At 45.8% G+C, this 16,123-nt stretch overlaps 1 protein-coding gene across 2 annotated transcripts in view; it reads right to left on the reverse strand.

The window, feature by feature from the left end:
* Positions 1-16,123, reverse strand: part of LOC139230077 (zinc finger and BTB domain-containing protein 7C) — a 272,981-nt gene that overhangs the window by 11,042 nt on the left and 245,816 nt on the right. For both annotated transcript variants that reach the window (XM_070861886.1, XM_070861878.1), the window contains one exon: positions 10,486-11,745. In XM_070861886.1, coding sequence (XP_070717987.1) covers positions 10,486-11,729 — 1,244 coding nt within the window. In that variant the 5' untranslated portion in view covers positions 11,730-11,745. The remainder of the gene's footprint in view (positions 1-10,485; positions 11,746-16,123) is intronic.

Genomic DNA, 16,123 nt, shown 5'->3' on the forward strand with positions numbered 1-16,123 from the left:
CCATTTTCAGAGTGCATTTAAACTTCAGCAGAGCTCACTATAGTTCAACACAGATGTTCCAAAATCTAAAAATGCAGGGTGACTTAGATAGGAAGAGGAAATTCACACAGGACGCAAATGAGGCCCTGGTCAGTGCTGTAGAGAGCAGATGGGGTGAGATTACAAGGAAGGGTTGTGGAAAACTGCACCCATCTGCTATGAAAGAAGTATGGAAACGTGTGACAGAACAGGTTTCCACAGTGAACTCAAGAGGACCTACCTCCAGTGCAGGAAGAGGTGGCATGACCATTGCAGGGTAGACAGAGTAAGTAATAATTTATATTTATGCACTCCAATTACTTAAATTGTAAATGTGACACATGTTGGTATCGCTGGGCTTCTGATTATCACACATTATAAAGACTGCTTTTTGACATATTAAAAGATGTTTCTGCACTTCGATGTTTTCATGATGAACAACGTGCAAGTAAAGTACCAGGGCCATTAAATAAAGCACTGTATTAAATGCACACAGTGTGGTATAAGTGCTTTGATGACTATCTGTGTGTGATACAAGAGTAGAAGGCCCTCTGTTAAAAATTTCTATTGCCATCTTTGCAGGGATAGTTGTCGCACAACCGCCGACAGCAGCATACAATAGGTGGTGGCTCCGGCAACACTGGTCCCACTCAGCCACCTTGAAAATCGTGTGTCAGGTCTGATGGGTGCGTCGCAGAGATCGACTACCCATGCGGATGCTGAGCCCACGGTGGAGAACGAGGGTAAGTCCTGCAAAATCCATGGTCTGGGATGGCTCAATGTGTCTGTGAGCTAGGCTTCAGTTTCTGCGATCGGGCTAGGGTTCAGTTAATGCAATGTACTGTCAGTCGTCGACATGTAATGCAGTAGTGGTGGTCCTTCAAATGAGCCTGCGTTATGTGAGCCTACTCATGTCACCGTGCCCCCTCCCCTGCTGCTAACCAATCGCCTGTCCTTTTATATTTTGCAGATGTAGATTCAGACTCATCGGAGATGGCAGAGGACGCCCCCAGCTCGATGGATGCCGTAGTCGAGGGCACCGACCTCAGCCCTGCTGAGGAACCTCCACAGGAGGAGGAGGAAGAAATTCACATGGGTGCTGGGGGTGGAATGGTGTTGGTGGGTGTGGGGGAGGCCACGCAGGCACAAAGGGCTTCAGCTGCAGCCAGCAGACCATCGGAGGAGGAAACCGGGACATTCCCTGGTTATCCAGCATCCGAGGTACCGGGACCCAGTGGATTGCAGCAAAGCACACCCAGGGCAGAAGCCCGTCTGCCGTCTGTGCAGAGGCTAAGTTGGCAAGGCCGCTCTGCCGAAATGCAGGCAAACAGGGAAATTTATTTGGTGGGAATGTCTGGGGAGAGCATCCAGCTCAGCAAACAGCTCCTCGAGGTCATGAGTGTGATCTCGGGAAACATTGCAGCACTATCTGCGGACATAAGGGAGGGCATGTCGCAGCTTGTAGCTGCAATGACGTAGAACACCGAGGCTGTCAATGCCCAGTGGCAATTGACGGTCTTGACTCATGGCACTCCAGTCCCCAGAGTCATGACACCCAGACCGACAAAACCAGTCAGTGTTGAGGCTGAGCAACAGGCTTAACACTCAGAAGCCGGGCCTTCCGCAGCCCCAGCTTCTCCAGGGCTTCCATTGGCATCTCCTATGTCTGACCCCCAACAAGAGCAGCGCCCTGGTCGCGCTGCTAAAAAGCATCTTGGGACCACCGGGGCTAGGGGTGGGGGTAGGGGCAAGGCCAAGGGCTGGGGCGGGGGGGGGGTTCAAATTAGGTGGGGGGAAAGGTGGCTGCAAATGAAGGATGTTTGCTGCAGGGGTTGTTGTTGTTTTGCTGTTGTTTTGTTGTTGTTGTTGGTTGGCCGGTTGGTTGTTATTTAAGTGACATTTACAATTGAAAAGTTTAATATTCAAAAATGTTATTAAAGTTACAAAATGAACATTTCGAAATTTACATTCAAGTACAACTGTACAAATGTTTAATACATTTCAAATTATTTTTTCAACTGAACCAAACTTGTGCACTGTCTCATTCGCAGAATAACAGGGGGAAATAGTCAACATGGTGGGATACAGTGGGCAGTCAATGATGAAATGTGCCGTTCAACCTTCATGCAAAGTGGTGAATTATCAGCTGCTGATGCAAGGCTCTTGCGGTGGTGAAAGCTCCATGAGGCCTCCTCCCCTGTCATCTTGGTGGTTGGGGTGATGGCGGCATGGGTTCCTCATCCTCCTCCCCCCCCCCCTTCCCTCCTGAGGTGGTTCTGCAATCCCCAGTGGCAAATCCTGTCCCTTCATGATGGCTAAGTTGTGTAGCATGCAGCACACCACAGTGAATTCAGTGACCTGCTCAGGTAGCCACCAGAGTGGTCCAGGCATCGGAAGCGCTGCTTCAGCACTCCAATTGCCTTTTCGATGATGTTGCGTGTGGCTATATGGCTGATATTGTAGCGATGCTTGGCTTCTGTCTGAGGGTTGCGAAGAGGCGGGGGGGGGGGTCATGAGCCAGGTGGCGAGCCCGTAACCTTTGTCCCCCAGCATCCAGCTCTGGCCTTCTAGCTGACGCTCAAACAGCTGTGAGACACTGTTCTCATGCAAGATGAAAGCATCATGAATGCTCCCTGGAAATTTTGCATTTACTGCCATGATGCGCTGAGTGTGGTCACAGACTATCTGTACATTCAGCGAGTGGAATCCCTTTCGGTTTTGGTAAACCTCCGGATCCTGAAAAGGTGCTCGCAGGGAGACATGTGTACAGTCAAAGGCAGCCTGTACCTTCGGGAAGCCAGCAATTCGTGCAAAGCCTATAACCCTCTCATTCTGTGCCTCCCTGGTCATTGGTATGCCGATGAAGTCCTTCCTGGTGAATGCAGCGATGTGCAGCGAACTGCGAGATAGAGCATATGTCCCCTGTTGATGCCTGAAAGGAGCCGGAGGCATAGAAGGCAAGTGCCGCAGTCACCTTCACCTCGACGGGCAGTGCAGCCCTCCTCACACTTGTAGACTGTATGTCTGTCTTTATGAGCTGCATATCGCTGTGACCACCTCGTTTTGAAAGGGCAGCCTTCTAACACACTGTGCCTCAGACAGGCGCAGGTATGAGCGTTGTTCCCTGAAAACTCGTTGCGGGGGGGGGGGTAACGCCTCCTTCCCATAAGTCTGCAACCTCTTTGATTACGCTGATAATGCTGTTGAATAAGCTTTCTTCCAGGTCTCTGCTCAATAGCAAAAGCAGCCAGTAATAATGGCAGCGATAGCATAGGTCCCATTCATTTCAATGTTGTTAAATGTCCTTAAAAACGAAGTATAAACTCATAAAAATCCCAAAGTGTAAAATATAGCTTTCCCTCCAAAAGCTTTCATTCACTGAACTGTAGTTCCGTTTTACAAGATGGTGCCATTAGCGCCGGTTTTGTCGTGAATCCGACATGGTAAGACCTGCATTTTTGGGTGGTATTTTTAGCGGTATTTAAGAATGGCGTTATTGGCCAATTTTCCAAAAATGGCGATATCGGAGTATTTGACACCGAGTGATGTCACAAAAATGGCTTCGAAAAAAGGTGATCGTTACTTTTTAACGTCGGTGTTAAACCACTGGCCAATATCGTAAAATATCGTCACATTTTTTGAATGATAAAAAAACACAACGCCAAAAAAATGAGATTAAAACGACCACAATCCTGGCCAATTTCTAGCTCTAAGATCCTGTCTTGAAAAGCAAATTACTATTTAAATGGAGAAAAATTGCAAAGTGCTGCAGTACAGAGGGACCTGGGGGTACTTGTGCATGAAACACAAAAAGTTAGTATGCAGGTACAGCAAGTGATCAGGAAGGCAAATGGAATGTTGGCCTTTATTGCAAGGGGGGGGGGTGGAGTATAAAAACAGGGAAGTCCTACTACAACTGTACAGGATATCGGTGAGGCCACACCTAGAGTACTGCGCTCAGTTTTGGGTCTCCGTATTTAAGGCAGGGTATAATGGCATTGGAGGCAGTTCAGAGAAGGTTCACGAAGTTGATTCTGGAGATGAGGGGGTTGACTTATGAAGATAGGTTGAGTAGGTTGGGCCTGTACTCATTGGAGTTCAGAAGAATGAGAGGTGTTTTTATCGAAACATATAAGATAATGAAGGGGCTCGACAAGGAGGATGTAGAGAGGATATTTCCACTCATAGGGGAATCTAGAACTAGGGGGCATAGTCTCAGAATAAGGGACCGCCCATTTAAAACTGAGATGAGGAGGAATTTCTTCTCTCAGAGGGATATAAATCTGTGGAATTCTCTGCCCCAGAGAGCTGTGGAGGCTGGGTCATTGGATATATTTAAGGTGGAGATAGACATATTTCTGAGCGATAAGGGAGTCAAGGGTTATGGGGAGCGGTAAGGGAAGTGGTGCTGATCAGATCAGCCATGATCTTATTAAATGGCAGAGCAGGCTCGAGGGGCCAAATGGCCTAGGCTTGCTCCTATTTCTTATGTTCTTAAACACAATCTCTTGTTTGTTAAAATCTGGCCAAAATGCCACAAACATTTTATATTTCTCAAAATTTATAAAATCCTACATCAATCTCTCAAATCTTCAAGAAACAATACTTTATGAAAATAAAAGTAAGGAAATAAAAAGGCCATCAGACATATAGCTGATTCGCTCCAAATATTACATACAATTTCTGCTATATGGACTCCATTCAACAGTTGGGCATCAACTAATTCAAGGTAACATTTCAAGATAAAGGCCTATGAAATTTCTCCCCAACCCCCAAACGTAATTGAGAAAATCTCCAGAACATTAATTGAACCTTAAAATGCACACTTAGAAACCAAGCAATTGCATTCAAAAGGTGATTCATCCATGGTCCCAATAGAACATGAATTAGCTTGTTCTACAGTAAGTCAACTGACTCCCACAGGGATTTACTTGTACCTCCTTCAATTTAGACTACTGTATTTGCTGTTCATGATGCAGTCTCCTCTACATTGGGGAGACCAAATGCAGATTGAGAGGCCGCTTTGCGGAACACCTCCGTTCAGCCCACAATCATGACCCCGAGCTGCCGGTCGCCTGTCACTTTAATTCTCTGCTCCACTCCCACACTGACCTTTCTGTCCTTGGCCTCCTACACTGTTCCAATGAAGCTACACGCAGTCTCAGACACATTAGGGGCGAATGATATCCTTATGTGTTCAATGAACAGCACCTCATCTTCGATTGTGCACTTTACAGCCTTCCGGACTCAACATTGAGTGCAACAATTTCAGACCATAACCTCTGCCCCCATTTTTTCCAGACAGCAGCTGTTGATGATTCTGCTATTCCCATTTACACCCTATCTAGACCCATCTTTTATTTCTTTATCTATCCCATTACCATCTCCTTTTGCCTTGCACCATCAGCCCTTTTATCATTTAATCTTTCCTGCCTTCCACCCTATCCACCATCCCTTTTGTTCTTCCCTCCCCTTTGCCTGCCTCTACACTTGCTTAAAACCTGCTGAGTATTTTCTGTTTTTATTTCAGATTTCCAGCATTCGCAGTATTTTGCATTTTTATTAATGTTCCTTAGTGTATTTAATCATCCTTATCCTTATAATCTTTAATCCTGTTCTTAATGGATTTTAACCAACTCAATTTTTTTTTACACGTGTAAATTGGCATATTTTTTCTGGGCGTTTGCTCCCTACTCTGTGAGACAGCAATTTTTTTCTGATCTATAGTCTCACTTGAAGCTTTCTAAAGAAATATTGCCTACTTGTTCATGTTTTCCTCAAATGGAAGCATCCTCCACAACCACTCAATATTGTGCAGCTTGGCCCAACTCTAGTGGTCTGTGGAGGATGGTGAATGAAAATTGTAGCTTAGTTTTTCCAGTGCCAGGCCTATCATAAAAGCTTAAAATATCACCTTTGGTCTTAGTCACGGTTTTGGAAATCCTCCATGAGTTGTCTGTCCATGATCTGGATCAACACATTGGGGGAGAAATTTTGATGCGTTAAATGCGTTTTCCAGGTGTAAAACGGTGCACCGTATACCAATTTCTGGGCGTGAGGTCCTGCATTGGGGGCATGGCCATCACCATATTTCTTAGGCATACTTGATGGCCACCTGAAAATAGCATTGGCCCAATGTAAATATCCAAAGAAGGGACCCTGCACCTATTTCAGTGCTCTTGATAAAATTCATGAAAAACTAGGTGGAGCATCCTCTGATAATTTTTCCAGTCCTACGGTGACCTAATCAGCGGTCCTTAAAGGGACTGCTGGAGGCCGCTAAAGAAAACTTAGGGACATTTTTATTTTACTTCCCCTCTTGTGGAGCCGGTAGGACAGAAATACTCCACCTGGCTCAATAGCACTACTGTGGGCCACTACTGACCTCCGTTCATTTACCACTGTGATTACCTCCGCTTTTCCTCTCAGAACTTAGCCAAGGGCTGCTGCAGATAAGGCAGCAGGTCCAAAATTGATGCCAGCTACCTGGTGAGCTGCCTCTGGATCCGTGACAGGTGATGGCAGTGTAAATTATTACAATGAGGCCAGAAGCCCAATTTCTGACAATCCTCAGGCCTCCCGGTTTGGGCGCGTGCTGGAAGCACACCATTAGTTATGGTCCTGAAAACAGGCCATAATAAATTTCGGCCCTAATGCAAATTGGAAGAAAGTGATACTTGTGCAAAAAAATCCTAGATATAAAATAATTGAAAAGTTACTCAGGACAGCCTTTACTTAAAAAAAAATCTGTTATTAGTAAAAGCATGCAATATCCTGGAACATAGAAAAAAATATTTCTGTTAAAACAAAAGTTTAGTTCGTTAATGGACAAAGTAGGTAACCTTAATACAAAAGCAAAATACTGCGGATGCTGGAATCTGGAATAAAAACAGAAAATGCTGGAAATCTCAGCAGGTCAAGCAGCCTCTGTGGAGAGGAAGCAGAGTTAACGTTTCAGGTCGATGACCCTTCATCAGAATTAGAGAGTGTTTGGAAAGAGCACATTCTTAACCAGCACTTAAAGGGGGGGAGGAAGAAAGAACAAAAGGGAAGGTCTGTGATAGGGTGGAAGGCAGGAGAGATTAGAGAGATAAAAGGGATGATGGGCCGAATTGAAATATTAATACAGTAGTTATATATTATATAATTGTAAGTAGATAACCCTGTTGTGCAGTGTGCTACTGAACTATAAAGACCAGAAAGGACCCAAGTTCAGTTCCTGATCTGTACAAAGTTAGTTGATTCGAACCGAGAAAGAAGGCGGCACAATGCAATTCCATTATCCCTAGGCTGGAAAGGGAAATGAAGAACCTGCCAAGGTTCGTGCTCCTGATCACTTTCCAGTAATCCTCCATGTGGATGCTCGGAGAGGACAGTATTAGGCTTGGTTTTGAGGACCTCCAGAAGTGAATCATTTGCCTTCACTCAATGTGCAAGATACCAGAAGGTTGCAATAGAACTGTAGTTCATCCTGAGTCAGCACTTTCAGGAGCGGAGTGGGAAAACAATATAGAAATTAAAAGGTGAAGTTAGCAAAATTGCCTTGCGCCCTGTTTGGGGATGCTAACCATCCCGTCCCCGCCGCTGAATTCATCTTACTACCCCTCAAAGGAAGCGGAGTGCAATCTCGCGCGCTCCATTCCTTTGGGAGCTGCTACTGGAGTGGTGAAGGAATCTTCAATGCCTTTCTCCTTCGCTTAATGCGGAGGGCCGCTGCATACTCTGCAAGGCCTCTGATAGCCTCCACTAGACCACCAGGGCAGCGTTGGATTGGACCTGCAGATTGACACCCGAAACGGAATGCCGGGCTGCATGATGGCGGCCCGGACCACGCTAGGGCCGCTATCGTGGAGCCAACCCAAGAGTCGGCAATCCAAAAAAGATGGCGGCCCGGGATGTTAGCACCTTCCCCTTTAACTAGCGCCCGGAGAGCGGATATGGGCTAGCTTTGCGACCCGCGAATCTGGCGTTGACATCCGCTTGTGCCAGCCTCACGGCCCGCGGGGCAATTTCTCCTGCGGCGCGGTAAGGGGTCGGCGTGGGGTGGTGAGGCATCGCTACGTACAGCGATGACGTCATCACCGATTGCGCGGGGCCCCAGGTTGCTAACCGCGGGGTGCGGCTCCGCAAACACCCGGGCTATTTCCCGGTAGGCGGTAGCGCCTCCTCTTTCCCTGGGCAAAAAGTCTCCCCTGCCCCGTAAGTGCCCCCCGGCCCTAATGGGCCTTTAAAAAGGGGCAATTTTGCCCCCATAGTTTCAATTTAAATCTTAACAAATTGGCTTTTAATTTTTGTGCTTGGGAAAAGAGGAGTCATGTATCAGACTTTTGGGATTTTTCTATATTAACTCCAGAATTCTTATTTATCTTCAACGTGCTTTATTTCCAAGAATTTTCCCTTTCATTATGTTTCTGCATATATAATATAGAAATCAATGACTAATCCTCAATTCCTAATACCAATCCTTTTTTTTTGGACTGGTCATGAAATCTTCAAGACTAGCTGGTACCCATTGTCCATTGCCCTTACCCAAGATTTCATAGAACCATAGAAATTTACAGCACAGAAGGAAGCCCAATGTGTCCGTGCTGGCCCTTTGCTGGTGCAACCCAAAACTAAGCCCACTGCTCTACTCCTTCCTATAACATTGTATATTCCTCTGCTTCAAATTTTTATCTACTCCTCCTTTAAAACATGCAATGGTCTCTGCCTCAACCTCTCCATCAACCAAATTCACCCATTTCGATGAGGAGGAATTTCTTCTCTCAGAAGGTCGTAAATCTGTGGAATTCTCTGCTCGAGAGAGCTGTGGTGGCTGGGTCATTGAATATATTTAAGGCGGAGATAGACAGATTTTTGAGTGATAAGGAAGTAAAGGATTATGGGGAGCGGGCAGGGAAGTGGCGCTGAGCCCAAGATCAGATCAGCCATGATCTTATTAAATGGCCTACTCCTGCTCCTATTTTTTATTTTCTTATGTTAAATTTCTATCCATGCTGCTACACTTCCTCTTATACAAATGTGTAACTAGTATATTTAAAATATCCTTATCTTATTTGAAGTGGTTCTAATCTTAAAAAATGTTTATTTAAATGTCTTCATGATTTTTTTCTATCACAATGTCCCCATGTAACTGATCAAGCTGCAATATCTCAACCTCAAAGAATACTTTGGTACTATGCTCCACTTTTAACAAATTCACAGATTCAAATCTCAGAGACTGAAAGAGTGGGCCCATTAAAATTTTAAAATCAACATTAAACTCATATTTAGGTGAATTTTTGATATACAGCTATGTATGCCATTACATTATCTACTTGATGTACCAATTTGCAGTATATCAACTTAAAAATATCACACAGTCGACTGTTAATTGTTGTCTATGATTTAGTGCTAAAATGAATTCTCCAGTAATTTGAATTAAGCATGTAAATGCTTAATTGTGGGAATTCAGTGCTACAAAAAAAAATGATCAGATCATCTGAATTAAGCAATTTGGGATTAACATTAGATTGGATAAATAAAAGAACTTGGTCACATACCCGAGTGAAGAAATTATTAAAATTATTGTTTCTAATCTCTGTCAACATCTTGGGTTCTAGCTCTAGACAACATAGCACTTACGAGGAACATTGTCAGATCTCAAGAAAGCTGCTAGGTGAGGTAGTCAAGACAGTGGAGTATCTTTCCTGAGGGGGAGAAGAAAAACTACCACATCAGCAGTAAGCTTGTCTGTACTGGCTTAACATTAAAGGATCACTCCAGGCTATATTCAGAAAAATCCTGTCTGCGTGCCTTATCCATCTCACTAAGAAAACTAGTTTTCAACTGACTTGCATTTAGTGGCCGATTTTCATCAAGGCCTCTGCCCGCCCAAGTGCCGCCGCTAGCCACCGAGGTACCGGGTGGTACTTTGAGCGGGAGGTTCATGGCCGAGGTCCCTCGAAGGTCAGCGGGCAGCAAATGGATGACATATGCCGCCAATCTGGGTGGCAGCAGGCAGAAGGCCGCATTCTCGGCGGCAGAGGCGCTTGACGCCCAAGTGCCGCCGAGGATGGAGTCGGGCCCACGGAGGATCAAAGACCTGAAAATAAAGAATCACCAATAAAAAATAAAAAACTATCCGAAGACCTTCAGGGGCCCCATCCAGGTAAGTCGCTGTTGAAAAAACGGCGGCTCTCTCCTGCCCGCTCCAGGCCACGTCGAAAGTGGTACTGGGCGGATCTTGACGAGGAATGCTGGCGGGAGTGGGCGGCAGTCGGCGGCAGCGGGCGGTGAGGTGATGAATTTCGGTCCCTAAGAATCAGACTTTTTATTCCACAAACGCCAAACCTTCATATTTGAATGATTAAGAAACTATGATAATCCCCATGTAGGACAGCATGTGGTGCTGGATGCTGTGTCAGTGCTGATTTACTACAATGATTTCATAGCGGGGACGGACAACAAAAATTAACTGTTGCTAACCTGGTAAAACGAACTTCACATATATTGCACATGTAAGGTTTCTCTCCTGTATGTGTTCGCATGTGTCGTGGTAACTTCCCGGCTCCCTGGATCACTTTGTTGCAGATTGGGCACTGCTGAGATGCCTTGGGTCTCATCTTTTTCTCATATTCCAAAGGCCAACCTGGATACACTGCTGCCAAATAGGAAGGACCTAGTATATTCAGATAGGAATTAAAGTCTAGCTCTTCCTTTAATGTTCCAAGGTTATTCCGGCTATTTTCCACCATAATACCTTTAAAAAAGTCACAAAGACTTGTGGTTGAAGGCAGATCCTCCTTGATCTCCTCCTTGATCTTTTCCTTCTTCACTACAAGGTTAAGGGGCAATTGATCCACATCTTGGTGTTCCACCAGCTGAGGAAAACCATTATAACCTCCATTCCAGAAGGGAGGAAAGAATCCTGGTCTGAGTGGAGACATGCTGGTCCTTCCATTCAGTAAATTCCCTCTAGAACTTAGCCCTTCTTTTAATAGAGACTCTAAGGAGAAATCACGTACTGGTCCCAAGCGTCTACCAGGATCATTAACTGTATATTGGCTCAAGAACTCGCGAGGCAGTTCTGTGCATGGGTTTTCTACAAGGTTGCTGCTCAAAGTGTTTTGAAAATCACATTCCTTATTCCAGTGGTTACCTTCTTGGAAATGTTCCTCAGATTCATTGATAGGATCTTGAGGAGGTTCTCCAATAACTTGTTGGGGAGATTCTGCAAGACCTTGTTGGGGGGATTCTCTGAAATCTTCTTGAAGCAGATCATCTTGAAGATCTTGGTTGGATTGTATTTCTGGATCTCCTCCATCACTGCTCACCGCACCACTTGACTCCATGATATCAACACATACTTGGATAACACACTGGATCTCTAACAGCTGTGCTGCACTTAAAACATCCTTTACATTTGAGCTGCTAATCGTGAGGGTTGATGTATAAGCAAACTCCAAAATTGCAGAAAGTGCCTCTGGTGTCACAAAGTCAAGCTGGTAAACATTGTGTTGGTCTGCAAGAGTGTCTGTGGTGAACAGCGTCTTGAAGTATTTGCTACATGCAGCAAGGATTGACCTATGGGTCTTGTATTCCTGATCCTTTACTATCAGGACAACATCACAGAGAAGGCCATCCTGCCTCTGTTCATTCAGACCACAAAGGAGCTCGCTGCTATGGTCTGGAAATGGAATCCCAATGAGATCATCAGCTGCACTGGCCATCTTTATGCAAAGCGGTCTGTCAAATAAAGCAAAGTGGAAAATAATCGAATTAGCGACAATAGCATTTTGAAAGTCAAATACATGAAATATACACACAAACATACACACACATTCAAGAATGTTTATACCTCTTAGGAACGTAGGAATTGCTAGACGAGGAGAGACCAAGACTAATTCTGTCTCCTACCATCCTGGTAGTCCCATGATACAACAATAATGGAGCTGCTGACTAATCACAACAATCAATCTGTATCAATTAGACTACAAGAGACCCAGACATGAGGCGAGGAAAGCTTTAGGTAGAGAGCTTTAGGAACCATAGTCCTGTGGACACCTGGGGGCCGGACATGCACTCGGCATAGAAGTCCCACCCCGGAAGAGAAATTGGGGTTACTGCCCCTGTCAGGAAATGTCGTGCGCGCCACTTCCTTTTGGGGTGGGTTACCTGGGTGCATCGCGGAGCGCTACTCGGCCTCTCTGCGTAGCGCTGATGCATTTCAACATCCCTCCCTTTCTGGGACGCTGTGAGCTCTGCAGGCACTTTGATGGCCTCCACTGGGTCACCAGGGCTATGGGTTGCCATGGCTGTAGCCTGGCACCGAAACGGAGTGCCGGGCTGCACGATCGCGACCCAGACCCCACGACATCGTTCAACTGCGGCCTGACCTGTGAGTCCTGGGGAGGGGCGGGAAATGTCAGCGTGCGGCGCTGTGACCTCCCCTTTAACCTTCACCCCATGATGGCAGTACGGCCAGATTTGCGACCTATGAGATTGGCGTGGGCATCGTCTGCGGCGGCCTCACGGGACACTGGTCAATTTCCGGTGCGGGGCAAAAAGGGGTCACCGCACATGCTGAAGACGTTATCATCACTGGCGCAGTGGCCCAGGGTACTACCAGTGGGGCACGGCGCTAATGCGTTCACGCCTCCGCTAACTCCCACGCACTTTCGCGGGAGCCAGTAGTTCCCACCCCCCCACTCCCATTCATGAGAAAACACTTGCGCGCCCCATAGCGCTCCCCAGAGGCCCCTTGTTCTTCCCAAGCATGCTACATTTACCACGTCATATCTCAAATTACTCATATTCGCATATCCCAAAATGTTATTTTCTGAAAGAAATGTATCTAATTTACATTTGAATGAATCAATACTAATGCCTTCCGCCATCTCCTTTGGGAGCCTGTTCCATAGATTGATCACTTGCTCACTGATACCTCTACGACAGCACCTTTGGCCACCTTCCTTTGTCTTAATCCTATACCTGCTCAGATCTGACCTCCAAATCGAAAACACTAACACGTTTTGATAAAATAAAGGCGCAATATAAATTCTGTGTTTAATGTTAAATCATAGTCATATGCAAGGACAATAATTGGAATTGAGTTAACTATATTAGAAGTTTTAAAACTATTCCAGTGTTAGAAAATGAACAATTACTGTAATTCAGAGGCTGTGCATGACTGACTAGCCTCATTTAAAGTGATAACTTGGAAAAAGAAAAAAAAAAACTATTGTGAAAATTCTCTGCAGAACTAGATCTAAAAATAGAAGGAGCTCAGCCAATAATTTTCTAACTACATCAAGTAATTGTAATATAAGTGCCAACGCCATAAAAATCGCAGCTTGTGCACTTTTACCTGTTAAGCTCTTGAATGTCTGGTCACGAAATTCAGGAAATAGCCAGCAGGGAGAATGGAAACCATGACAGATATACAAAAGCACAGTGTTCAATTGCAAGATAATATGGCCATGGAACATGTAGAAATCCTGCAGCTGCTATAAACAAAGACTCTGCGCTGCAGAAGACATTTCTATTCAGCCATCAAAGAACTCACTTTGGGAGTGGATTCCGAGGGACTGCCTGTGATGATTATTATATTCATCAAAATTAATCTCTCTTTGAAAGAGAAATATTTGAGAGAATGAAAAACCTCTGGTCAGGTGGGAACAGCATCATTTGAACTTTTGTAAAAAGCAGTGGCCTTTTTAGCCTAAGTAACTACAGAAAGACCTCAATATTTACGGGGAGGCGGGGTGGGTGCGGGGGAAGCTGAAAACGCAAGGCCGGGGACAGGAAGGTCCTGCTGAACCCAACGACAAGACCTTTACCAGTTTTTTGTTCAGTTTCCCATCCGGCAGCCGACCAAATTGATAGGCTGGCCGGTGGCCAGGAGGGAAAACCAATGGCATACGGCCACAGCCTGAGTCCGTTGGGGATGGTCCCCGGCAATTGGGAGAGGGGCACATCGGCGATCAGGGCTGGGAGAAAAGAGATCATCCATTGAGGCTGGAAGGAGAGAGGCACCATCGGGGCTGGAGGAAGGGGAAGTCGGCAATCGCGGCAGGAATTAGAGAGAGGTCGCGATTGGCAGGGGGGAGGCCAAAGGCATCTTTGAGAGGCCGGGGTAACACTCCTGCTCATTCTGGCCCACAAGGAGGATGGAAAAAGCACTTACCTTGTGGAGTTGGCAGCTCCCACCTCCCTTTCACTTCCGGGTTTCCTAACCCTGGGAAACCCGTGCAGTAGCTGTGCACTTTACCTTGCACTGTGAGAGCCTGATTTAAATAGTTTAATGAACTATCCCGCCTCTCCACAGGGGATACTCAGACGTCCCAATATCCGCCGCCTTAAAAAGGTGCTGGTTGCAAGTGCGCGAGCTGGTGACACGTTCCATATATGTAAGTCTTTAACCCAGCCCCCGACCGTCTCCCGCCCATCTTGGGGGGAGGTGGGGGATGGGGGGAGGGGTTAATATTGAGGCCAAAACCTCTGTGTTCCCTCATTCTTTAAAACACTACCTGATTCTATGACTTTCTTCAGTGACAAACTCAATAATGCTAATCACAGCATACAATCTGCTTTCTATCAAAGGTTTCTTTTAGTGTTCTTTGAATACAAAATATTTCACTGTCACGGACACGATGGGCCGAATGGCCTCCTTCTGTGTCATAAGTTGCTATGATTCTATGATTTATTTATATAGTGGAACATTTAAAATTGCCTACAGAACAACAGTCGCTATAAGGTTGCGAACAGTCTGGTTCAGCCAGAGACTGGTCAGGAGGGAAATGGGGTCAGTAGCAAAGGTATGAAGTTTGTGTTTGGTTGTCAAAGACGATGGCTTCTGTCTTCTCAATGTTTAGCTGGAGAAATTTATGGCTCATTCAAGACAAGATGTTGGACAAGCAGTCTGACAGCACAGAGGCATAGAAACATAGAAAATAGGTGCAGGAGTAGGCCATTCGGCCCCTCGAGCCTGCACCGCCATTCAATGAGTTCCTGGCTGAACATGCAACTTCAGTACACCATTCCTGCTTTCTCGCCATACCCCTTGATCTCCCTAGTAGCAAGGACTACATCTAACTCCTTTTTGAATAAATTTAGTGAATTGGCCTCAACAACTTTCTGTGGTAGAGAATTCCACAGGTTCCCCACTCTCTGGGTGAAGACGTTTCTCCTCCTCTCAGTCCTAAATGGCTTATGCCTCATCCTTAGAATGTGGCCCCTGGTTCTGGACTTCCCCAACATTGGGAACATTCTTCCTGCATCTAACCTGTCTAAACCCGTCAGAATTTTAAACGTTTCTATGAGATCCCCTCTCATTCTTCTGAACTCCAGTGAATACAAGCCCAGTTGATCCAGTCTTTCTTGATATGTCAGTCCCGCCATCCCGGGAATCAGTCTGGTGAACCTTCGCTGCACTCCCTCAATAGCAAGAATGTCCTTCCTCAGGTTAGGAGACCAAAACTGTACACAATACTCCAGGTGTGGCCTCACCAAGGCCCTGTACAACTGTAGCAACACCTCCCTACCCCTGTACTCAAATCCCCTCGCTATGAAGGCCAACATGCCATTTGCTTTCTTAACCGCCTGCTGTACCTGCATGCCAACCTTCAATGACTGATGTACCATGACACCCAGGTCTCGTTGCACCTCCCCTTTTCCTAATCTGTCACCATTCGGATAATAGACTGTCTCTCTGTTTTTACCACCAAAGTGGATAACCTCACATTTATCCACATTATACTTCATCTGTCATGCATTTGCCCACTCATCTAACCTAACCAAGTCACTCTGCAGCCTCATAGCATCCTCCTCGCAGTTCACACTGCCACTCAACTTAGTGTTATCCGCAAATTTAGAGATACTACATTTAATCCCCTCGTCTAAATCATTAATGTACAATGTAAACAGCTGGGGCCCCAGCACAGAACCTTGCGGTACCCCACTAGTCACTGCCTGCCATTCTGAAAAGTACCCATTTACTCCTACTCTTTGCTTCCTGTCTGACAACCAGTTCTCAATCCATGTCAGCACACTACCCCCAATCCCATGTGCTTTAACTTTGCACATTAATCTCTTGTGTGGGACCTTGTCGAAAGCCTTCTGAAAG

The sequence above is a fragment of the Pristiophorus japonicus genome, chromosome 2, assembly GCF_044704955.1.
Source record: "Pristiophorus japonicus isolate sPriJap1 chromosome 2, sPriJap1.hap1, whole genome shotgun sequence".
NCBI lineage: Eukaryota > Metazoa > Chordata > Chondrichthyes > Pristiophoridae > Pristiophorus > Pristiophorus japonicus.